This window comes from Diabrotica undecimpunctata, chromosome 7, assembly GCF_040954645.1.
Source record: "Diabrotica undecimpunctata isolate CICGRU chromosome 7, icDiaUnde3, whole genome shotgun sequence".
Classification (NCBI taxonomy): domain Eukaryota; kingdom Metazoa; phylum Arthropoda; class Insecta; order Coleoptera; family Chrysomelidae; genus Diabrotica; species Diabrotica undecimpunctata.
The window spans coordinates 49,771,195-49,798,641 of record NC_092809.1 but is presented as its reverse complement, the minus strand read 5'-3'; the positions used below and the strand labels follow the sequence as shown (position 1 = coordinate 49,798,641).

General features: G+C 33.6%; 1 protein-coding gene across 7 annotated transcripts in view; it reads left to right on the top strand.

The window, feature by feature from the left end:
• LOC140445313 (uncharacterized) overlaps positions 1-27,447 on the top strand; it is a 450,063-nt gene that overhangs the window by 393,871 nt on the left and 28,745 nt on the right. For all 7 annotated transcript variants that reach the window (XM_072537278.1, XM_072537281.1, XM_072537283.1 and 4 more), the window contains one exon: positions 6,753-8,491. In XM_072537278.1, the coding sequence (XP_072393379.1) occupies positions 6,753-8,491 (1,739 nt within the window). The remainder of the gene's footprint in view (positions 1-6,752; positions 8,492-27,447) is intronic.

The following is a 27,447-nucleotide window of genomic DNA, read 5'->3' as shown; positions in this document are numbered from 1 at the left end:
GTAGAAGCCAGAGCCACTGGTTGACTGCAAAAACAACACATCCAAAGAAATATGAAAAAGAATATGCGTGGCTAACCGCTGTTATTTTGGCCTAGGCCCTCAACTTAGAGCGAGAAATCTGTCAAGAGTAACAAAGTGCAAACTTTATAAAACAATACGCCCAGTGCTCACTTACGGATCAGAAACAAGGGTAATGACGAACCGAGATAAAGAGTTTCCGGGGAGTTACCTGATTGGGGACCGTATATGGCGAAGGTAACGAACAGGGTCTGTGAAGGCGATATAATTTCGAACTCTATAGATTTTTTGGGGATGCAGATCGCATCTGCATGATGATGCAGATTGGTGAAACCCATCAAAATAACCGTCTAAAATGACCGGTCGGAAAAAGAAGAAGCGGGCGACCTAAACTCAGGTATGTGGACGATGTGCAGGACGATTTAAGGGAGACTGGAGTAAGAGGATGGAGGAGACAGAACCTCGATAGGGAAGGATGAAAGAATGTTTTGAGGCAGACCAGGGCTCACGGAGGACTGTAGCGCCAACTGATCATGATGATATGGTATACGTGATATGATATATACATTTCAACTGCTGCTACATCTTTAGATCTTGCAACTGCTGGTCATATATCTCAATAGTATATATGTATTAACCTAATTTTTAAATGACAAACCTCACAAAATGTTTTTCTTATATTTTCTTTGTCAATTGATTTTTCCGTCAGTGTATTAACATCAATTTCGGCGAAGATTAGTTTTAGGAGTTATTCATCACTGGTGTTGGGAGATATCCTAGGTATACCATATTTCTCATCAGAATTAATGATAACAGTTATCAGTTCTCTGGTTTCCCACTATTTTTAAAACTTGAATCTCAAATCCTTAAATATCTGAGCCATCTATTCTTTCCTCCTGGGTTTGGCTTGTTTTCAAATGTTGGTCCTTTGTCGTGTTGAAGGTATTTTTTAATGTACTCCATAGATTATCGATTCTATATTGTTACTGTTGTTACTGTTTGTTAGTTCCTCTGATTTTATCTACTAAGATAGCTTTCAGTGTAACTAATGTCTGTAAGAATATAAAGATCGGAGAAGAAGTTAAAGGAAACAAGACAAGAAAGAAAACATAGCAAGAAAGGAAGAAGTTATTGTAAAAAATTGGAGGATTTAACTTTGCAAACTTAATTTTATTACGGTAACAAAGATATATATATATATATATATATATATATATATATATATATATATATATATATATATATATATATATATATATATATATATATATATATATATATATATATATATATATATATATATATATACATTACATTAACCTAAATAATTTGTACCGCCTCTAATATATATAAATACAATTATTGTAAATCACAGCATGTTTTAAGTAAAAAACATGTCATCGTTGTAATAAAACAAAAACTATACGAACTTTACGATTGCCTTTTCCCGTAAACAGGTCAAAATCAATCAGCAACAAGCAATTTTATGAACTAGTTTAAGAACCACCATAAATTATTTATTTATGGGGAACACGTCATCGGAACTAGCCCGTTGCATCCACCAGAATCTGCAGATCGGTGACACAATAAGCGAAGACGTGGATGTTTGCTTATTTCGTGTATTCCTACACCTAATCATCGTTTATCGTAATCTCTAATGTTAGTCTAGGAAGTTTAGTTTTGTTCTAATTTAACGAAGGACACTTAGAAATTGTGGGATTACTTTACAGGGCTGTACTCAGTTATGCATAAATATGCTACAAGAAAAATAAATTGTAATCTTCAGTTTGCAAGTTGTCATGATCACAAAATAAATGGACCGTAATTCGCTAAAACTGTAGAATATTAAAAGGTTATACGACGGAAAAGCTCAACGGTTTGATTATCTTTTCCTCTGCGAATCTCGTGACCTAGATTTTTATAGGCTATTACATGGTCTATAGATCTTGTTCTTACCCATATATCTTCGCTGACAACAAGTTTTGTCATCATCTGGATTTTAGATATATTTATTTTTAATCCTCCTTCTAGCGAGAAAAGGTAGAACTGATTTAAAAGTTCTTTGTCCTCATCTATCTTATCTATCTTTCCTATATTGTTATACGGAGCTGAGTCGTGGACTCTCACAGAAGCTACCTGCAAGAAAATTAAGGCTTTCGAAATGTGGCTTTATCGTCGAATCCTGAAGATATCCTATACCGACTACGTTACTAACCAGGACGTTTTATTAAGAATGCAAAGATGAAAAGAGTTGTCAACCACAATAAAAATAGCCAAAATCGAATACCTCGGTTACATCATGAGGAACAGCGAAAGAATTAATTGCAGCAACCGAGTGGCTGCAATTAATTCTCCAAGGAAAAGTAGAAGGAAAACGTGGACCAGGAAGACGAAGGATTTCGTGGCTGAAAAATCTACGTACGTGGTTCAACACAACAACCACAAATCTCTTCAGAACCGCAGTTTGCAAAATACAGATTGCCATGATAGTCGCCAACATCCGAAACGGATAGGCACTACAATAAGTAGAATATATCCTATCAGCTAATAGCACAAGTCCATCTGCAAACCTCAGGTGGTTAAGCTTTTCTCCGTTTATGTTTATGCCCTTGTCTGTCATTTTGCCATTTTGCATATATATTCCAAAAGTGCAGTGAACAGTTTCGGTGATATGGTGTCCCCTGACGTACTCCACGTTGTATCAGGAATTTCTGAGTTTGACGATCACCCACTCTAAAACTAGCTGCTGCGTTTTGGTATATATGTTTAATTATATTTATATACTTATAGTCAATTCGACATTCTGTCAAGGCTTCCAACATTTTTTGTTGATTTATGCTGTCAAATGCCTTTTCATAATCCACAAATATTAAAGCTAGTGGTTTTATTATATTCAGTACATCTTTCTATAAGATTTTTTATAACCAATAGTTGATCGCTTGTTCCGTAGCCTTTTTTATATTTCTAGTTGATTTTTTTGCATTTTTCTGCCTTGTCCTTGTATTGCCTTCTTTGTTCCTTAGGCTGTTGTATTTCTTCTGTCATTATTTGTTGTTTCTTGAATCTATTATTTACACTATGTACTATGTCCTTACTCGTAGTTCCATAATTATACTTCTCTGTAAATTTGTATCTGTATTAATACTAATAGCAATTCCTTTCACAGACATAGCTTATTTGAACCTCTTGTCAGGTCTTCTTTGGCCTTTCTCTTCTTCCCTTCAAGAGACATAGCACCTAGAGAGAAATAAATTAATATTATCTCTCATATTAATATCAAATAGACTTCTTTACTTTTAATTGCTTAACATTCACTGCTATACATCATAGCTATTCTTATAGCGGTGTTATATATTTATCGGTTTCATTGGAATTTTTAGTTACAGAGCACATCATTTTTGTTCAATCATCATTCTGGCTTTACAACTCTGCGTAGGTCCTAACCTTCTCAAGAATTTTTCTCCAGTCGTCCCTATCCATCGCCTTCCTCCGCCAAGCACGTATTCCCATATTTCTTATGTCTTCATCAATGTTATCAACGAACCTTGTTTTGGGTCTTCCTCTCTGACCAATAGGTGTATCAAGGGGCGTTTTTCTAGCTGGGTCGTTTTGTTCCATCATTATTACATGCCCTATCCACCTCAGACGTCCTATCTTAATATGTTTTACGATATCTGGTTCCTGGTATATTCTATAAATTTCATTTTTCACAATTAAATCTTATTTTAAGATCTTTAAGTTCTTATTAAGTTAAGATCTTATTTGTATTAGTAACTCTATCTTGAAAGGAAAATTATTAATATTTTTCTTCAAGAGCTAGTTTCCACTGTTTCAGTCTTTATTCTAGTAATTTTTCAATATGTATTACTAACACCACATCATCAGCATATTTTAAAAACTAAGGAATGCTACCATGGAATTGTTTTTGCCTTATCGAACACATGAGAATAAATAAGGAGTAAATACAGATCCTTCATTCACATAAACATTCAGGAATGTACTACCAATCGGGAATTTCTGCCTCGTTCAATGCGCACAAAAAAACTTCCTTGAGGTACTCTATCATACGCTTTGTAAAGATCAATTAATAACATAATATGAGCGTTTATTTCTTTATTCTCATATTTCTGGATTAGCTGCCCTAAAGGTGCTCTATTTTCTTCTTCTTCTCATTGCGCCGTCTCCTTTCGAAGGTTGGCGATCCAAATGGCAATTGTAGTTTTGGAAACTGCTGCGCGAAAGATCTCTGCGGATGAGCGGTCGAACCATCTCCTCAGGTCTTTCAGCCACGAGTTCTGGCGTCTTCCTACTGATCTTTTGCCCTGTACTTTTCCTTCCAGTATAACTTGAAGTAATTCATATCTTTCGCCTCTCAGCACATGACCCAAGTATTGCATTTTCCTCTCTTTGATTATTCTTAGTAATTCTTTTTGTTTACACATGCGACGAAGTACCTCAACATTAGTAACTCTTTGTACCCATGGAATCCTCAACATTCGTCTGTATATATACATCTCAAAGGCATCTATTCTTTTTTCTATTTCGGAGTCCATTGTCCAACTTTCACAGCCATACAGTAAGACAGAAAAAACGTAACATCTGATCATTCGGATTCTAAGCTGTAGACTAAGGTCTGATCTTGTAAAAAATGTTTTAATGCTCATGAATGTTTTCCTTGCTTGTTCGATTCTTGATAGGATTTCTTTTTTTGGATTACACTGACTATTGATATTTGTTCCCAAATATTTTATGGAATTTACCTGTTCTATTATTTGACCCTTGGCATACACCTGTACGTTTATTGGTGTCTTTGAAAATACTAAAGTTTTAGTTTTGGAAACGTTTAGATGTAAACCGAACATTTCGCTGTGGTGAACTACCGCATTTATTATATTTTGTAGTTCTTGTGCGTTGCTTGCTATTAAGACGGTATCATCAACATATCTGATGTTGTCTATGCTGATTCCGTTAATCTTACTTCGGCCTTGGACCTCGTCTAATGCTTCTCTGAATATAGACTCCGAATACAAATTAAAGAGTAGCGGTGATAAGACGCGACCCTGTCTCACACCTCGTCGGATTTGTGTGTCTTCGGATGTTGTGTGCTCTATTTCAATTGTTGCCGTTTGGTGCCAGTATAGTTCTGAGATAATTCGCAAGTCTTGTTCGTCAACTCCAGTTGTTCTCAGAATTTCGATCATCTTTTGATGGTTAACGCAGTCAAATGCTTTTCGATAGTCAATAAAACATGCATATACATCTACATTCATGTCTCTGCATCGTTGCGTTAACACATTTAAAGCAAAAAGAGCCTCTCGTGTTCCCAATCCGTTTCGAAATCCGAATTGAGTGTCGCTCATCTGGAACTCGCACTTCTTGTAAATTCGTGCTCTATTTTAAACTTGTTTAAAAATGTAGAGAGAGAACTATAAGTGAGGGAATATAAGTAGACGAACGCGGAGCTTTTGACAAACAATCAAAATGGTAGAATATCTACGGTAAACTTGCAGAAAGAATTTTCTCAAAAAATGTCCAACCAAGGTTTCTAACTGGACAAAAATAGGTAAATTAATAAACGGAATGAACTATAAAAATTCATATAAAATCTAATGTTTAAAATGTATCTAGGGTGACGTATGGAAACGCTATATATTCCCTAAACCAGCGGTTTTCTTACAAAAATTTAATTCTCAATGATATACCAAATGAAGACGTTATACGACAATGATCATATACTGATTTTATGGAGCTTTTTCCTGTTAAACTTATTTTGCTATATGTCAAAAACCACTGCTTACGCATTAGCAAATTTTGCATGCACTAACTACATGCTAGTTTTCTCCTCAGCAAAATAACAACCAATCTTATGATCACACCAAGCAGTTGTTGGTAAATAACTGTGAAGATACTTCCCTCCAGTAACATGCGGACCTTTAATCCCAATAAATTGACTTATTAGCCGTTTCATATATCCATTGTCGGGGTTTCTTAAAATCATGATCTTCATTCATTATGAGAATACAGCGAAGAATTACAGGAAATACGGTGAGAAACAGAAAGTAAAAGTAGCATAATCATACAGGTAAAATGAAGGAGACCAGAATTGTCAAAATAGCAAGAGATAAATCAGCAAACGGAAAGAAGTATCGGCTGACTACGCACTGAATGGAGTGACAGCCTGTCGCCAAATCGCCAATAAAGAAGCAGAATTTACTCACACAAATAAAAAATAACAAAACAGTAAAAATCTGGATTTAACTTCACAATTTAAAAAAAAAGTTAAATGCAAACTTAAAATTTATCCAATTTTAAGATAAAAATTTTTTTTCGAATTTTTAATTTCGATATAAAATAGAACCTACAAACTGCATATTTTTCCATAATTAATTATCCTTTGAATTTCTTAACTATTTGAAAAAATCCAACAAACTGAACATGTATCGTCAAAAAATGGAATTGTCGTATTTACGAAATATTTCAATACGGTCCTGTTCCAAACTATAATACCTAGAACGGTGATACTTTCGCATAGGTGCGCCTTACCTGCTGATATCGCTTATCATGACGCGTTTCTAATATGTGCAGTACCTCTGGCACGATGTGATAGTAACACAACACACCACACCGATCTTTGCTTTGGGTGGAACGGTTTCGTGGTTCTTGTTATTTGCTAATCGGTCTAGTTAAAAATGTTTTATGTGTCGCACTAACATCGCGTTCTTTTTGTGTTGCAGGTCAAAAGTGAATCGCTCTCGCCAGTGCCAGGTGACATCGAGGACAAAAAGTTGAAGGTGAAGACACCATCGAAAAAATTCAACATCGATGGCAAAGAATCTGATTTCATCAATCCCGAAGATATAATTCACCACGCCAATGGCAAGATATATTTCAAAAATAAGTGTAAATATTGCAATTTCAAGACAGCTTGGGATAGTGAGATGGCCAAGCACGAGAAGAAAGCCCACAACATCGACCGAGAAGAAAACAGACCGATGATTAAGAAGCCACGGCCGGTGCCCAACCTTATTCCTATTCTATCGCAAAACTCTCTACCTAAGAAACCCAAATTGGAAGTGCCAGAATATACAGAACCGGTCATGAGTCAAAAAGACATAAACGATATTTGCGCCAAAAGTTCTAACAGTGTTCTTAAAGACTTCGCCTCTCTTTTCGGGTCCGAAGACGTCTTCAAATCGTCTACTCCCAAAGTACCTGATCTCATACCTGCTGCTTTGTACAATAACAATAATACCTCAAATAAGAATAATAAGATAACTGATGTTTTTAAACAGAAAAATGCTTCATTTTTCGATAACCTTAGGGAAAAATTAGAATTGGGCACACTAGGAAACAGTAATTTAGTTTGTAATAATTGCAATCACGAAAGCAAGTGCCTTACCGAACACGTCAAACATCAAAAATCTTGTGGAAAGGAAACCAACAAAAACCATTTTATTATTCCGTATAGTAAAAGTTCTTCTAGATGTCAATTCTGTAGACAACGGTGTAAATCTAGCACAGATTTATACAATCATCTTCAAACATGCCCAGAAGCTAGAAAAGCCCAAGATCTGCTGGAGCCAAAAGAAGAAGAAGAGTCGGATAATGAAGGAGAACTAAGGATAGACGAAGGAAAAGATGAAATGGATATGAAGCCTCATCCAATGGAGAATAAAGTCTTCGTTTGGAATGATATCGTGGTACCAATGGATATTGAAGTAGATGATTCGAATTACGAATACACCGAAGATAAAGTAGACGACAATGTTTCCTTAGATCTTTCAATTCGCACTCAATCTCCACTGGACAGTGAAAATAGCGGCTTAGGTCAAGAATCTGTAACTCCGAACAGTATTCATCATTCACCACTCGCTAGTACGGAAAAAATCCCTACGCATGGTAATGACATTTCAGTGGCTCAACACAAACGTGTCTTTAAGTGTCCTCATTGTACATTTTGGGCTTCGACGGCATCTCGTTTCCACGTTCACATCGTGGGCCACTTGAACAAAAAGCCCTTCGAGTGTTCCTTATGTGCTTACCGGTCCAATTGGCGATGGGACATCACAAAACATATTAAACTTAAATCAGTCCGGGACCAAGCTCACGAGCAAGCTAAAGTTTTGATGACTGACGAAACAGGCAGAAGAAACTATACCAAATACAATAAGTACCTGACAGAAATTCCTGTAACGAGCGAACAGTGCATGGACACAAGTGGTGGCTGCGGCACTCGACCAAAACATCACGACAGAAATTCCTCACCTTCGACCAGCAAAACTGACCTACCTAAGTTAAATAAGATTCCAAACAACAATGACTTTAGTCCGTTGATGAAGAACAATTCGCCGTTGAGAGGACCCCCGGCTTTGAAGATCGCCGATGGGACATTTGTTACCGAAGTATTAGACAAGAAAAGAAACAATAGTGAGAGCAAGAGAACGTTATTCAAATGCAAGAAGTGCAATTTCAAGTAAGTTTTTTTATTGTTTCTAACCTTTATCTAACGAATTTTATACAGATAAAAATAATTTTAATTTATAATCCTTTGTTTTCATAGAATGTCATAAAAAAGATAAGCAATTGATATTGCAAATAATGAAAGAAATTGCTATAAACATCAAAATATTAATTAGTATATCAACAATATTGGATTTTAGGTTTAAAGCAATCGTTACATATATGTCAGAAATTATATCTAACTGATTGTTTGATGTTTCATGAAAGTAATTATGATTGATAACAAGGTTATGCTTATAGAATGTATTGTTTATCATTAACTTCATTTTCTCGACATATTATGTCTTTTTCTTCTTCTCTGGAAGCCGTATGTTCTATACCGATTGTACTACGGCCGATTGCCTTATTAGTCATCTTACATTGATATAAGTCCTTGTGTTCGTAGTTCGTAGAGAACATAAAAAACCAAAATGAGTAAACAAATTATCTTTTTCCTGAATTCTATAGGAAAAAATCTAAAAAAAATTATGATATTCTCGTTTAGAGTGAAAAATCTTAATGTCGTAATAGTAATATAATCGTAATACTGTCAATTGGACTTTTGTAGACACTCAAAAAAAACCAATCTTTTTTTTTTAAACTAATAGATGCATTTTTCGCAGAGACAAATTGAAAAAACCGTTAAAATCGATCATTTTTTGAAAAATTCACAACTTGGAACCTTTTAAAGGTAAATAACCGGTAAATAACCGGTAATTTAGATGTACAATTTGTTGTTTAAAGATGCGTGAGGTAGACGCTGTCGGACGAATAGTTTTTTCAAAATCCTAATTTGTAAAATCTTAGTTTCCAATCATTATTTGCCTCGATATTGTGGATGCACCAGTTTAATTAAGTGAAGTTATCCGATTTTAATTTAAAAAAAAAAAGTTATTAAAATTCAAATTTTATTCTCCGACTTGCATATTTTCAATTTTCATTTATAGGCCAGGGCCGATAATTTTTGAGACAAAAAATATAGTAATAGGATGCAACCCCTAGTAAAAATAAAAAAATATTACATAAATTAAAGGAAAAATAAATTATAGGTAATAAAAAGAGTTATCACTTTTTTAATTTACTCTTTTTCGACATAACCTCAAAAATTCATTCGAAAAATTCAAATAACCCAGGTTTTGGATTTTTAATTTAACTTACACAAAAAAATTCATGAAATCTGGTGAATATTTACCTTTTTATATCCCAAATATACTGTAATTTTTTTTATTTAAAATATTGATTTGTTCTCTATACTTGATTTTCTAAATATTAAAGATTTGATTGAAAGGATCTAAAAAATATGACTGCCGTATTTTTTTTTCACTAAAAAAGTTTATTAAATTCTAATTACATTTATATCATAGAAAATCTTATAATATATAAGGTAATAAGATAATTAATAAAATTTTTAGTGTCTTCACATGCTGAACGACCCCTTTTTCTTTCAATTCTATCAGTATAAAAAGTAGGCATACAAGCAGTATGATAATGCGCTTTTCTTCTTCTTCTTCAGCCTTAAGTAATCCAAGTTTGGACATAGGCCTCCTCCAAATCAATCCAGTGTCTTCTATTTTGCGCCACTTGCTTCCAGTTGTGTCCTTCAATCTTCTTAATGTCATCAGCACATCTCATTTGTGGTCTTCCTCTTCTTCTCTTTTCTAACCATGGCCTCCACTGTTGTATTTCGTGGTTCCATCTCTTATCCTTCAGTTGGGCATTGTGTCCTGCGAAGCTCCATTTTAATTTGGCAGCATGTTCTCCTGCGTCTTTTACTTTGGTTTTGCTTCTAATCCATTTGTTTGTTTTTTTGTCTATAATTCTCACCCCGAGCATTGATCTTTCCATCGCTCTTTGTACTTTTCCTATTTTATCCATATTGGACTTAGTGAGTGTCCACGTCTGTGAACCATACGTGAGTATAGGGAGGATACACTGATCGTAAATTCTGGTTTTCAAATACTGTTCTATTTTTCTTTTCAAGATCCAACTCAGTTTTCCAAATCCTGCCCACGCTAACCTTATTCTTCTGGTAATTTCGGCAGTTTGATTTTCTTTGTTAATTTTCATTATCTGTCCCAGGTAGATATATTCGCTTACTGTTTCTAAATTTATGTCGTTCAATGATATTTCTCGAATGTTCGGTGTATTTGTCATTATTTTTGTTTTTTCCAAGTTCATCTTAAGACCTACTTTTTCCGAAGCTTGAAATAGTTGCGTCATCGCGGTCTGTAGTTCTTCGAAACTTGTAGCGAATATTAAAATGTCATCAGCGTATCTTAAATGACTCAGTTTTCTTCCATTAACATTTACTCCCTTATCTGCCCAGTTAATGTCTTTGAACACGTCTTCAAGTCCAAGTGTGAATAGCTTTGGTGAGATAACATCTCCCTGGCGAACTCCTCTGTTGATTGGTATATCTTTGGTTTCCGCATCAACTTGTATTTTCATTGTAGCTTTCTTGTAAATATTGTGTATGAGCATTCTGTATCGGGAGTCTATCCTGCAGTTGTTCATAGCTCCCTCTATTGCCCAAAGTTCTATGGAGTCGAAGGCCTTTTCATAATCAACGAAGCCAATATATAAGTTCAAGTGATATTCATTGGCTTTCTCTATTAGAGCTCTGAGTGTAAGAAGATGATCTGCTGTACTGTAACCTTTTCGGAATACTGCCTGCTCTACCGGTTGATAGCTATCGAGTTAATGCGCTTTTACTGCGACTAAATCAGGCACATTTCTCAAACAAACCTGAAATATTTTTATCGAAATTATTTAATGTTTTATTTTTATCATATATTTTCCATGATTTTTGTTTTCGTTTATTATTTTTCTGATGTAGTCGTATTTTATTCTAGCCAAAGGTCTATCAACCTTTTTTGTGCTTGCTTTGCAATTTGCACACCACTATTATGTAGGATAGTGGTGTGTGGATAGTGGTGTGCAAATAGTATATACTATATAGGACTTTTCTATTGGTCCTTTGCGGCACGCGGCCATGGAATGTTACTTTGGTGCGAAATTCATATGTGGAATTTGGAGGTCTTCGTCAACTTCTTGCAGCCACTTTGATCTTGGTCTTCCTCTTCTCTTTCTTCCTCCTGGATTCCATTCTATCATTGCGTATGTCACTGCCTCATCTCCTGCTCGCCAAATGTGACCTAACCATCTAACTATGCATTGCTTTATTTTTGTCACGATGTCTTCCTTAAGTTCTTCCTTAATCTCTGCATTTGTTCTGCTTCTATTTTCATTTTGCTCTGTTCTGATTAGTCCTAGTATGGTTCTCATAATCTTTCTCTCTGCTATTCTTAACTCTTCTTCATCTTTTTAACCATCGTCATTGTTTCTCCTGCATATAATATTGGCCTAATTATGGTGTTATAAATATTCATCTTAGTTTTCTTAGTCAGTGTTTTGCTTTTAAGTAATCTTTTGTTTGCAATAAGCTTTATTCGCTGCTAATATTTTTTCTTTTATTTCGGACTTCCTTTCTCCGGATTTGCTTATTGTAACTCCTAGGTATTTGAAGTATTCTACTTCTTCAAATCTGTATATAGCATTGCTTATAAAATACCGAAACTTTCGCCAGTCATCCCTATCTATTGCCAACCGTTGCCAGGTTACTGCACCTGTTTTTCTTAAATCATCATATATACCATCCTTCCATCTATGTTTTGGCCTTTCTCTTCGTGTACTTTCCACCGGCTGTAACATAAGGATTCGTCTAGGAGGGTTGTTCTGATGTAATCCTGCTTGATGTCCTGCCTATCTTTTTCTTCTTGTAGTGCCTATACGCTTCGGATGTTGGCTACCATCATGGCAATCTGTATTTTCCAAACTGCGTTTTCTTTCTACTTTTCCTTAAAGAATTTATTAGAGCAACCCATATCTTTCTGATGTTATTGATACATTCTTCGTTAATTCGAATTCCTGCTTCAACATTTCGAAAGATTTCCTCAGAGTTTATGTTAAACAGCAAGGGTGATAGTATACATCCCTGTCGCCTTAGTCTTCGTCTTTTTATGAGTGATATTACTTCTTCACTATCTGATATCAGTTTGTAATATTGTGGTATATTTCATAGTTGTACCTCCTCCTCCAAATACCGTTTTCACAGATGCCACCGAACATTCCTCTCAGAATTCTTTCTTCAAATATAAGTAAGAGGTCTTGGAGATGATCCATGTTTCCGATCACTATGTCAGCACTGGCAGTAATAAGGGTTTTGTATAAGTACTGTTATCTTTACATTTTAGCTTAAGTTTCTACTTTTCTTGTGTTTACGCTGCCCAAAATGACACTTAATTGCCAGAATTATTCTTTTTATTTTTATTTTAGTTTTATTTCTTCTGTTATGAAGATGTCATTGTCATTAGGCAGCCTAAGTATATTATTAAGGAGTTATTAATAGTAAACTGGGATCGATGTTTCCGGTTCTATTATTGGGTGTTAATGCCATCATTTTGTTTTTTTCTTTATTTATTTGTAAGCCCATATTTTTGAGTGGTGTACATTTCTTCTAGCTGTTGTACCAGCAATTAGGTCTAGATCATCTGCAGAGGCACGCCAGCGCATCTCCCTGCCGTTGTCCAACATGCGTTTTAAATGCTTGTGATTGACCAACCTGTATTTGTACTTTGCAAACAACTTTACTCATTACTGTTGTAGTACATGTTATATTTGCCTAACACTTTTTATTGCCTTCGTAATCAATTCTCAAATATTTCAAAAGGATTTTGCGCAATGATGATCTACAATCTTAGGCAAAGGTGATTAATCTATTTTGATTAGTCCACGCCCTTGATCTGTTTGTGAGGACAATAGTTATCGGTGTATTAGTATCTCATAAAGGTTTATATTGAATTTTGGGTGAGACGGATTTATTAGACGGATCTCTCAACATTACTGTAATAACATTTGTTTGCAATTATTCCGCGAATTCCAATCAATTATTATAAGTAAGGATCGACCGTTGTACTTAGGTAGATAAGTTCCAGATAAATTCTAGTTATCGATAATAAAATGTTAAGCATCATTTCCTGCTTTCGTGCATGCAATGGCTAAAGTTTTATAGTTAGTTATCTGTAATTCAATTATTTCTGCTTGTTATGCGCAAAGATTTCTGTTTTTATCTCTATGCCATTGAGTTGTTAATAATGCTCGAAACTAATTTACTGGATAAGGTTTACCAGGTGTTTGGATTACACGATAACAATTTTCTGTGCTGTCAACATATTTTGACGCTTTAATAGAGAGCGTCTTTTGGTTTGTTATTTTTGGATCAGTGATTCAACACATTTACCAATCAGAACCTGATTGGTAAATGTGTTGATGTGACATCATGTTATCATTGAATGATGATGAGAAGAAGTCGAAACACATTTTCCATTTTGTTTTTTGATGTGTGGTGCACCAAGCATGTAGTTATAAGCTTAAGTTAATTTTTTGTGAAAGTTGGTTAAAATTTTTTGGTTAGTTCAAGTTTACAGTTCCCACGACCACTGCCGATCTATTTCAGTTAAGTTTTCATCGAGAGCCATTTATATATATATATATATATATATATATATATATATATATATATATATATATATATATATATATATATACAAAATGCACATAATATAAACAAAATACATATTTATAAAACGAGGGTTAGGAAATAATGGGTCAGCACATCACTGGTGCTTGGTCTGGTATTTGTTCATGTACGCCGTGCGAAGCACTATTGCATTTTGTAAATAATATCGACCAAAATTTGCTTTATAAATTACGATAAGCATGGAAAGAGCGTACAAATTAAGAAAGAATCTTCTGACGACTAGAAAACTTGTTATAGGACGATTACCGACATGTCCTGCCTAAGCTTCTCCTTCAGGTCTTCTTTGGTCTTCCTCTCCTACTCCTTCCAGAAACCAACAGATCAGCAATTCTTCGTACTGGGTGATTAACCTCTAGACATTGCACACACTTGAACCATTTTAACATATACTCCTTCCTTTTTTCATCAATTAGTGGCACCCCTAAACTTTCCACAATATAATCATTATTTTGACAATTTTATCCACTTTTGTCATTCCACTTATCCAGCTAGAATTTTCAGTTTCATTGCAATCTTTCTATTGTTAAAGTCTAATCTTTAAATTCAAGAAACGCAGAACAATTTTTTCCAACCGTTTTTTGAATTTAATTTGAGCTAATAGTTAACGAGATATTCTATTTGTTTGTAAGCCAAAAAATTGTTAATAATTTTAAAACATTCCTGAGTCCACCTAAATATTCCCATTTTATTTCTATAAAGTACGTTAGATAGGCAAAGTGATTTTTAATGAATAAAAAAATTGGTTTCTGTATGGTCTAGTTTTTGTTGTGCAAGATTTTAAAAAATTTCAATTATATTAAAAAAAAATTGATTGCAAAATTATTATGCGAAATCGATTAAATCGATTTTAATGAAATTTAGTGGGCTGTTTTATTATGTTATAAAGATTTTCTAGACGAATTATGAAGGTCCTGTGTAAATGCAATTTTAGTGTTTGAAAAACATTGAATGAGAAAAGGCTTGTCTCCTTCCTTTTTTTGTGGATATTGCTATTTTTGGGAGCTTTGCTCCAAAATGAATTGTTTTAAAGTTATAAGCAAGGAAAGTAAAAATAATCGACGTTTTTAGTAAATTTTAAATATTTTAATTCTTTTATTAATGTCCACCTAATAATCCACCTATTTGAGAGCGAGGATAAGTAAATTATTATTAATGAAGTTATCACACAACAAAAATCCTCTGCAAAGATCCGCCCTGGTCTATATTATATAAAACAAAAAACTTTGTAAATTCTTTTGTTTTTTAAGCGTCTCCTTATGCCATATATGACTTTAGAGCTACTTTCAGCTGTTTCTTATCCGGTTCTTCCATTTATACTGTCCTTTGATTGTCTCCCCTTTTTCTTTGTGTCTATTCTTCTTGCCTCATAAATCCATAAAACCTTGAATTATCCATGTCTGTACCTCCATCTGTCAGTCTGTCGATGAAGACAACTCCTCCGTTATTAGAACATATAGAATGACAAATGAGATGTTGAATGAGAGCTTATAACCCAAAGATGGTATTAAAGGTGAAAACATTGACCTCGGATTTCCGGTTTTAAAGTTGCAACCGAAAGTACTGTTTTAAAGTAGCCGAAATAGTACAAGCGATATATTATTCGACGCAGTTTAGCTAGACGAGAACAAATATATTCTCTCGGTTTTTATATCACTTCCGGTTAAAAAGTTATGACCGGCAGTTTGGCAAAAATGACTAAGAATTAGTAAAGTCGTATATTAATCGACGCAAAGTTACACGAAGATTTCAAATATCAACTTCCTATTCTACTTTTGGTCACGTTGGGTGATAAACTAGAACTTACGAAATCCAATTGTTTGTCTTATAATGTTGTGTTTTGGGTTTTCTTATAATATTTCTTAAAACCTTCCTTTGACCTTTAATTGTTTTTTTTTATCTTGGATGGGTCATTATGCACCTTTAACCCTGGTTTACCTTTCTTTTTGTGAATCTTCCAGAATTGTCTCTCAAATGTGTGTTCGTCTAGCTAGCCAGTGACTTTGGTCATTGGTTTTTCACTCTGGGGTTTTGTGTGTGCCGGATGATCGGCTGCCGATTTGGCAGACGCAGTTTGCTTACCTCGCCAACCGACCTTCCAGAGGGTCTGGCTATCAAGCCCGTGCCTAATGGTGCACGCGTCAATGCTCATGAGTAGGGGTTGTTTCATCTAGGGTACCTAGTGTACTGGTGATAGGTAGTAGTACTTAACCTAGGGGGTGTAGTTATGTCATTTTCATAGTCTGATTTTGAGCATAATTAATCCAACAAAAACAAGTTACCATATAAACCAATATCGTTATCTCGAGAAAACACCGAAACCGGCAGGGAATTACCTAAAAGAATCCCAATCGTATAAAATATAAATATTGATCAGTCGTGTTCTAGTTCACCTACGAATCGGACGTGCCTATCGACAAAGCGGAACGAAATTAAACTGTTTTCGTTTAAAAATTGTGTTTTTATAAATCTGCAGATTAGGTGTAAAAATAAAATTAGATTGTGAGTTTTAAGAACAATTAAATGGACCAGTTAGTCGGGGGGAAACCCCCAGACGACCCAGTGCCCCCAGATATACGTCAAAAAAATACAAATGATATACAAACAACAACAGCAATGACCATCGATAACGATAACACATCGAAAGAAAGACAGGAGTTTTTGTATGTAAGTACTGATTTAGGCCCGTATCATATTTATGTTGAGAATAATTCGGTCGAATTTAAAGGTAAATTAAATGCACTTAAAATCGGAGATATTATTCTTTCTAACTTTCCGGAGATAGACAATAAAATTATAAGTATCGATTCTATAGGTCGGAATAGGGTTAGGATCAAGTTAAAGGATTATAAATCAGCAAATTTTCTAATAAATAATAAAAACGAAAATATTTTTGTTAAAAATAACTTTGTATTGTATATCCCAAAATTCATTCTTCATAGACAAGGTGTTATTAGAGATATAGAAAAAGATTTTTCAGAGGCGTACATAAAAGATAAAATAAGACAATTTGATCAACATTGCACTTTTGAAGTATCTAATGTCAAAAGAATAAAACGTAAAGTAGAAAAAATTACGGATGAAGGTAAAATAGTAGAATATGTACCCACAAAATCTTGCATTGTTATTTTCAAATCACAAATCTTACCAAAATATATTTCTATTAATAAAGTTATCAAGGAGGTAGAGCCGTATAACCAGAAAGTATTATTATGTTATAACTGCCTCCGTTTTGGTCATCTGGGAGGTCAGTGTCGAAGTAAACCAAGATGCAGCAAATGTCAGGAGTCCCATACCACACAAGATTGTAAAAATTCAGATTACATACCACGGTGCTTTAACTGTCAAGGAAATCATCTTACTACTAATTTGTCTGCTTGTCCAGAATTTAAAAGACAAAAAATTGTAAAGGAAACCATGAGCTCTTGCAATATTAATTTCTTTGATGCAAATAAACAGGTCCCAAAAAATACGTACGCAAACATAGTCGCTCATAATACTTCTGCCATGGAAAGTGGTCAAATATCCTCAACAAATTATTCCCAACGGCCTCAATCTGGACCTACCCCTTCTAGTACAATACAGTATCATTCCTCTCAACCTCAGTACTCACAGTCCCACAATTTACAACCCAAATCCTATAATAACAATTTTACTAATTATATGTTTTCTTCTCCTACAACTTCAAACCCAAACAAAAGGCACAGACCAACCAGCCCTGATCCCATAGAAATTTCAAGAAAAGAAATACTTACACAACCAAAAACCTCTTTTGTCTCGGGGGGAATTTTTAATAGTCAACATTATTTAAAAAACTCAGCCGGAGTAAAATTACAATCAGAGGAATTAAATGCAACAATAAGTTTAGTTTTAGAAGTAGTTCTCAATATTATAAGTAATATAAAACAAACAAACAATTTCGATGTATCAAAATCTGAAATTGTGGAATTAATTAGTAAACATGTAAACCATACCTTGTCTTCAAATTCGCAGACACAAACGTGAACATAAATTTGCTGCAATGGAACTGTCGTTCAGCAGTAGCTAATAAAGTAAATCTAGAATATCTGCTATATCAAAATAATATTTCCATAGCATTGCTTTCAGAAACGTGGTTTAAATCAAAATACTATTATAATTTTAAAGGTTACAATTGCTTTAGATCAGATCGGGCAGACGGATATGGTGGAACTGCCATTTTATTAAAATCAAACTTAAGATGCGAAGAAATAAATCTTAAAAATAGATATCCTTTCACTCACAAATGTATTTCAGTTAAAATTCTCCGAGGTAAAAATCCCATCAATATTGTGTCAGTTTACATTGAACCAAAGACCAAGATATCTGAAAGTCAATGGTTGGAATTCTTTAAAGACATACCTAAACCGTTTATTATTGGTGGGGATTTTAATTCCCACAGTATCGCATGGGGCTGCGAAATTGAAGACAGCTATGGTAAAAAACTTTTAGAATGTATTGATCATTGTAATTTGATATGCTTGAATGATGGATCGCCCACATTAGCAACTAGTAAGAGTCCATCCGCTATTGACTTAACCTTTTGTACACAAGATATTTCAAAATTTTTTACTTGGAGAGTCCTACAGGACCCTCATGGATCCAATCATCTTCCGATTATCATTAACATGGAAACAGATCATATAACTTCATTTACAGCTCAAAACTATCACAAGATCTGGAATCTTAACAAGGCCGATTGGAAATTATACACATCTGTACTAGAAGCTGTAAATTCTCCTGGAAACTATCAAACTCTAATAGCAAACATTAATAAAGCAGCCAATTTAGCAATACCAAAGTTTTCATCTAACGGAACACATAAGAGACGAATTTCGAACCAATGGTGGTGTGAAAGTTGCAAAACCGCCGCTGATAACCGAAAAATTGCATATGGAAAATATAAACAAGATCCTACAAGAAATAATTTAGTTGAATTTAAGAGACTTGACGCTGTCGCAAAAAAACTTTTCAAACAAAAGAAAAAACAGAATTGGGTAGAATACTGCGAAAGCCTAAATTCAAAAACACAAATCAGTGAAGTGTGGAAGAAAGTAAACACTTTTAAAAACCGCAAACAGTCCAACAAGATTCCAATAGATCCAGAATCCAGCTGGCTAGATGAATTTCATAAGAAAATATCTCCACAGTGGGTACCTTCACAACATTTTCCAGAATACAGCGAAACAGTGTCAAGAGATAGGTTTGGCTTAGAAGAACCATTTAAAATGTGGGAGTTAGAGCGAGTACTTAGTCAACAAAATAGCAGTGCTCCAGGTAAAGACAATATTTCATATTCCATGATATACCATATTCCTCACCACTATAAAATATCATTATTAAATATTTTTAATGACATTTGGAATGATACGTCACAAATTCCAGACAGCTGGAAGGAATATATTCTAATACCTATTAAAAAACCTGGTAAGCCAGAAAATTGCAGTAGATCATATAGACCAATATCCTTAGCCTCTTGCTTCCTAAAGACGTTAGAAAGGTTAATAAAAAATAGAATTGAACATTGGTTAGAGCAAGAACATATTCTCCCAAAATCTCAGTATGGATTTCGAAAATCAAAATCAACCCAAGATGCCATAACTGCCTTAGTCTCATCCATACTAATAAACTTTACTGATAATATGTATACTATGGCTGCTTTTCTTGATGTCTCCTCTGCATTCGATACCGTTAACTTGGACATTATGCATAAAAAGCTATTAGACATCGGCTTCCCCATCACCATAGCTAGTTTTCTGAGGACATTGTACACTAATAGATCAACTTTTTTAAAAATCAACCATTCCATCTCTCCACCACGTCTTACGAATATAGGACTTCCACAGGGTAGCATATTAAGCCCAATACTATTTATTTTATATAATATGGATATAGAAAATTGTATTAATAGCCCAACAAAAATTATTCAATATGCTGATGATGTAGTAGTTTACACAGCCCACAAATCATTGGATATATGTAAAAATAATTTTGATCTCTCAATTAAAGCTGTTCTTAATCACTATGAAAATATTGGTTTAGATATATCAGAATCTAAAACTGAAATTTGTATTTTCTCTAGAAAACATCAAATTCCACAAGGGCATCTGGAAGTAGGTCAAATTCAGTTCCCTATTAAAAATTGTATAAAATATCTCGGTACTTATTTAGACAGAAAACTCCTATGGAAGGATCAAATTCATCATGTCATAAAAAAGTCTGAAAATGCAATGAACATTCTAAGAGCCTTTTGTAGAACTAACTGGGGCGCTGATCCAAATGTAGCACTTTTATTTTACCGTACTATGATTCGTCCCATTTTCGATTACAGTTGTCATTTATATGGAACTGCCGCAAACACACATTTAAATAAATTAGAAATACAAAAAAATAAATGCCTTCGGCTTTGTCTTGGATATTTGAATTCTACACCTGTTAATATAATGGAAGTTGAGGCGATAGAACCACCTCTGAAATTTCGACGGGAGTTTTTAAGTGATAAATTCATTACTAGAGCCATAGGGAAAAATACTAACTATCTACAGGATATTCATATTTTATCAATTTTAGATCTAACTCATAAATATTGGACAAAGAAAAAATGTTCTCTTCTGGTAAATAGTTACCTGAGGATATCTCAATACCGACATACTTTCTATACGTATGAAAATCAAGTTTCACCTATGTATTCCCATATATTAGAAGAGCTTTTTTCAAAACATATTAATACCTTTTTTATGGACAGTAATTTAGATCCAGTCGCTTTTCAATCATTTACACGGCATAAATGGCCAAACTATCAGTTTTACTTTACAGACGGATCTAAAGTACAAAACAAAGTAGGATGTGCATTAATTAATGTTCAAAGTGGATTTAAAAAATTATTGAAATTGCCAGCTGAATCATCGATATACACTGCTGAAATGACAGCGATTCTTCTTGCATTAAGGCATATACATAGTAACGAACCCTACAGCTGCATAATATTTACAGACAGTAAGAGTGTCGTCGACAGACTAACAAACGTACATAGGTCCAAACAACTAAATCATATAGAACTAGAAATTATGACTATTTACAATAAAATTACAAATTTAGGGAAAAGCATTATTATATCATGGATAAAGGGACACGCGGGCATTAAGGGCAATGAAATAGCAGATAGCCTAGCCAAATCTGCCCTAGACATAGGCGAAGAAGCTCCCTTGAACTTACTCCCCTTTTCAGACATTGATATAATTAGTAAACAGCATCAAAAAGAAAAATGGCAAACATATTATCGAAACACGAGAACTGGAAATAATTACAAACAAATGCAGCCTGAAATACCCATAAAAAGATGGTTTCATACTCTATCAAATCGCCATTTCATAAGGGTTATAAACAGATTAAGATCTAATCATGCTCTTACCCCCCTTCATATGTACAAGTTGGGTCTCGCGGAGTCACCTAATTGCAAGTGTGGAAAAGAAGGTAACTTATTACATATTTTTCTTGAATGTTCCCACGAATCAGTAAACATAAACAAATTTTATGATAATCTTATTATATTAAAAATTCCACTTCCCGTCTACCTGAACAATTTGATTTTCTCTAGAGATATCAATATATTAAAAATGATTTACGAACATATCAAAAACTGTAAATATAAATTGTAGCTTAAAACTAACTTATATTTAAGTAAATATTGTATTATAGCAAAAAAAAAAAAAAAAAAAAATTTAATATAAAAAAAATTAAAAAAAAAAAAATCATAAAGAAATAAAAAAAAAAAAAAGAAGATGTAAACCTCCGAGATGTTGAATCGGGTTATGTCTTAGCGCAGGAAAAAAAAAAAAAAAAAAAAAAAAAAAAAAATTAAAAAAGAAAAAAAGAAAAAAGAATTATTACTAATTACTAATTACTAATTATTAATTGTTAATTGCTAATTATTACTAATTGCACGTTAGATTGTACGGATGATTATATGTTTATTCCTCTAATTGTAAAAATTGTTTGTTTTTAAATTTGTCTGGCTAATTGGCTCGGCCAAGGCCATCAAACTGAATAAAAAAAAAAAAAAAAAAAAAAAAATAAATATTGATAAAATTTGGTGTAGTGTTTTGTTTATTTTTAGATTTATTTAAACCTAAAATTAACTATGTGAAAAAAACAGTTATATCGTTGGATCAATTTTGCCTTCTATAAATACTTCGATCTAAAAACTCTGTCAGAAAATATGACAAAATCAGAAAAGCTTGATACATTATCTAAAACTGAATTTTGACAAAACAAAATTTAGTCCCAGAAAAGTAAGAGACGCTTATAAACGCGCTTATAAACTTTGCAACTTGATACTTCGACAAAAATATCAGAATACTAGATAGTTTGGATAGTCTATCGCCCCTATATTCTACAAACCTCCATGAAGGCCTTCCCTAAGTTTGTCCTTACCAGGCATGGTTTATGATCTTTCAGATCCCAGTTTCATTGTTCAGAGCAAAAAAGAAAATAATTTGGAAGTTCTTTTGAAACTCTTTCCTTTTTTGCTCTCCTTAAGAAGAACTTTGTGAATTCCTTGTGTTGAATTTTCTAATTCTCGTTAATATTATAGGATGTACAAAAATTGTTCGGTTTTATAAATTTTGTTTATATTTGTGTAGATATCGAAAGAACTTTTACTTTGATATATTTTTAGGCGTCTCCTTACTAATTCAAATATTAGTAAACAACTTTTCAATGGACTTTCCTATTTGTGGATTTTAAATCAACGTGGCATTTTTCTAATATGTAAATATGGAGCCATTAATGAAGAAATACGCGACATAGCGCGATAAAATAATAAGCTTTGTAAAAGCGATAATGAGTAAAGTAGTCTGTAAGATACAAAAATAAAGGCGATCTTTCGCAACCCTTGAAACACGTGTAGGATTACGATACGGAGACGCTCCGGTATGCCTTCTTTTAAAGAAAGCACTAATGAATACTTTAAGAAATGCCGATAAGGGGGAACTATCTGATCTAGAGAGATCGAGAGAATAGGCCAAGTTAAAGAAGACTCTCGCAGAAAATATAGGTTCCACAATACCGCTCTCCACTGAAGAGAACACTAAAATAATGATTTCATACTAAATGGGATATATTCTTCTACACATCAAGGATTAGGCTGCAAGCCTCTTCTGTTTTCAGGCGTGCTATCTTCTTCAGGGCCGTCCCACGTCTCTTCTTCCGCGTGGTTTATATTTTACAAACTTTGGTCTTACCAATCTATCTTGGTTCATTCTTTTAATATGTTCTCCCCATTTAAACTTATTTTTTTTGTATTCTGTTATTGGTCTAGAATATATTTACTCCGCCCTTATATCTTCATTTCTGATTTGGTCGTTCAATTTACATCGTGTTGTTCTCCTTAAAAATTCCATTTCGACAGACTGTATCCTTTGGCATTCTTGTTTTTGCACCGTACATGTTTCACTACCCTAAGTTAAAACAGGTGCTGTCATTACCTTATTAAAAATTTAATTTTTGTTACTTTTCAAGGAGATAACTATGATTCTTTGGAGCAGTCTTATAATGCCTATTACAAAAGCTAATGATCCTAATGCCCTAAGACCAATATCTCGTATGTCATGTATATTGAAAACGTTTGAACGAATTTTAAAAAATCAATTGAAATAGCTTGGGCTGGCCAAATTATTTTCAGTATAAATTAAAATCAGATTTCTTAAAATTCACAGCTGAATTGGTAGCCATTATCAAGACGTTTGATTGGATAATTAACAGCGCATTATATTTCGAACGGTATATAATTTTATCTGACTCACAGTCCGTCCTCCTAGCTTTAAGACACTTCTTTAAATACATATATACCAACAGACTAATATTGTAGATGCGCTTGAAAAGCTAAGGTTCCTAAGTTCTCTAAGAATTGATAGCTTTGTGTGTAGGTAAAAGGTCACTCTAATATCCCAGGCAATGAAAAAGTAGATCATTTGACTAAAGACGCTACTTTAGTGGGTATAGATTGCAACGAGTTTCCCAAATGGGATTTATTTACAGCTAGGAAGAAACACGTTACGTCTTAATTGGGAAATTGTCTCTCATGTATCATTTTTACTATTTGTTGTTACCTTATTCTGTGATAACTCTACAACATAGAAAACTAAACCAAAATATTGCTAACAAGCAGTTATTACTTTGGATTACGGAAACATGTATAGCATAAAAAGCTGAGTAAAAAACAAGCTAACAATATAATATAAAGGCCCGTTTTCACACTACGTCTTATTGTACGTTTTGTGGGTCATATAAAACGTACGACAAAATGTACGTTTTGTCCAGTGTATACACACTACGTTTTTCCTTCCGTTTTCTACCTCATTTCTAATTCAGAGTCTTGAGTTGTGTGAAGTTTGTTTAGTGTTTTTTTTATTGTGGAGGAAACACGGCTGATTTCTTTTATTTTTTCAACTATAAAGATACTACGACTGAAGAAAAAGGGGATGAAGAGGAAAAAGACAAGATGGTCAAGAGAGTGGGCTTCAGCGTTAAGCCAAATAATTCCTGAAACCTGTAATGCAATCTACTTGGTTTTAAAACATAACTACTTAAAAACTTTTATACAATTCAATAAATTCCCCGAGAAAATCGTGGGTGCATTGCCTCAAATCTGACATTATTAGGCTTTTTTTGGAAAAAATGAAACGAACTGCAGTGGAACTATTTATAGTCGTCAAATAAGTCAAGATCGGACGACTTGTCTGATCATGTATTTTCACGTAAAGTTTTATCCTATCAGTTCTCGCAAAACTATGCTTCTCCCATCATTTCTACGATCTGACCTTGGATTTCATTTCGATTCGACAAGACGTACGTTTTGCTGTTTACATGACACTTTTTATTGTATAGGATTTGTCCTATCCAACAAAACGTACAATAAGACGTAGGGTGAAAACCGGCCATAAGACACTCTATATCTCCATCGTTTTTTTCGCCGTACATTTCTTAATAGAATGCAATGGTTTTCTCCTTAATATTTAGTTGTTTCGTGTTAAATTTTTGATCTGTTTCTGAACCTAATTTATCTTTAAACTTTAGTTTGTCTCCCATCATCTGCATAATATAAAATTTACAAAGATTCATTTTGCAACGAACTCAATCAAATCTGGTTTAGGATTAACGAAGCTGAGGAACAGATGTTTTTCAAACTCCAGAAGTTTTCTGTAGCTGTTGTAAGATTATCTGTATTTTTTGCTGTAATGTTAAAATTTTTGTAGTAATTTTAAAATGTGAAGAATTTTGTTTGTTGAAGAATGTGTTGGTAGCATGTATTTTTTCCTACAATTTTTACATTTAACATGCATGCTCAAGGTTAATTTTTTTCCAATCTTATCGCTCTTTTGTAACGACCGAACTTTTGTTTTTGCCACGAATTATTGCAAAACGTCGATCGGGAATTGCATGTGTGAGTGTAGATATGTTTTATTGCCCGGTAAAGAATGTTTTTATGAATGTTTTTTCCTTAGACAAAGACTTTCTTATCAGCGTATAGGTAATATGTCTGAAATTTACCCAAGGTTGGCAATAATAACGAGTTATGATCACGCCTCTGCGACAAGGCAGATAAAGTCTTCATGACTTATGAAAGATTGTTTACTTTATCGATACTAGGAATTGGTGAAATAACGAAATAAAATCAGTCATACTGTCATGAAATCTAATCTTTGGTGTAAATATTTGTTACTCTCGTTAGGGTATTGAAGTTTTGCTTGTAAATGGAGTCACGTCTTCTTATAGTAGTCTTTTTTTAACATATTTGCTACATAATAGTTAACTTACCTATGTGAATCCTATGGTATATGTAACTTATATATCTATATTTATTATTTCTTTTATGCTGCATAGATTATTTGCTTCATACTGTTGCATTCATGGTTGCTTGTTTTTCTTCTTTACGTGTCCTCTCCTCGCAGGCGGTGGCAACCACAATACTAATTTGAATCTTGAATGCCGTTGTTGCTCTGAACAGTTTTGTAGAACTAGAGTTGAATCACGTTCTTAGATTGTCTAGCCAGGAAACGTCAGGAACTTCCTTTTATTTTCCCCTACAATCAGTACCGTATCATTAGCGTATCTTAAATTGTTGATAGGTTTACCGTTTACTTTTGTGCTTATTGTTTGTCCCTCTCGCTCTTCTTGGATAATTTCTTCAGAATACATATTGAATAGGAGAGGTTCTAGTACGAATCCTTGTCTGACACCTCTCCTTATTTCGATTTTATCCGAAAGTTGCTCGTTAATGCCATATCTTTTTCCATGTTTGCTGATATGTTTGGGTTCTTGTTTAGTTTTAAACATTCCTCTATATTTCTTTGTTTTACTCTTATCTTCATGTATGAGCTCTAATTTAAATTGTGTACTTCATAATTACATGACTTAGTTTTCAGTTTTATCAATATTTAAGTAAAATAAGTTATAGATTATTTTCATGAACTTTTTCTCAACACCTTTCCAGTTAATACACCTTTCAGTTATCTTCCTAATACCTTTAAGAAATAAACAAAATACAACAAACAGATAATAAAAGCGCTCTCGAAAAACATCTGTGATCTTTGATAATATTAATAAAAAAATATTTAACAAGTGACTGTATCTATCAGATCATAAGATCTCTAAGAATGTTTGCTGGAAATATTCTTACGTTAATTCAACAATAAAGATAGGTATGTATTTAATTTTATGATTTTAAACACTCAAGAAAATTTGTCTTGACGACAGCAATATTTATATGGGGCAGATAAAGACCGCAAAAATATTTGTCGTAAAATACGTCTGGCTAACAAAAAATAAGGTATGGTGATGTATCATGTTCAAATAATTGACAAACAGTACAGAGTACAGGGTGTTCATAAAGTAATTTGAAATTTGTTCGAGGGCAATTCGTCATTCAATTTTAAATCTAAAAGTTCTGATAGACATAAGTGACAAATTGTGTTATTATTGATATATAAGAATTTAAATAAATTAATACTTTGACATCAACTAATCCCAAGTAAATTTCAACAAAATGAGAAGAGTGCTATAATTAAAATTGGAACTTTGGAAGAGTTAGTTTTGCGAGGTGCTATGTTTTTTCGACTTTGTTTTATGGAATGGAATCTTGGACCTTAAATGCAACATCAATGAAAAGACTGGAATCATTCGAGCTTTAAGTGTATAGAAGAATTCTGAAAATATCGTGGACAGAACACGTCACAAACAAAGAGGTTCTGAGAAGGATGAATAAAGAAATAGAAATTTAAAATACAATTAAAACAAGAAAATTGGAATATCTCGGA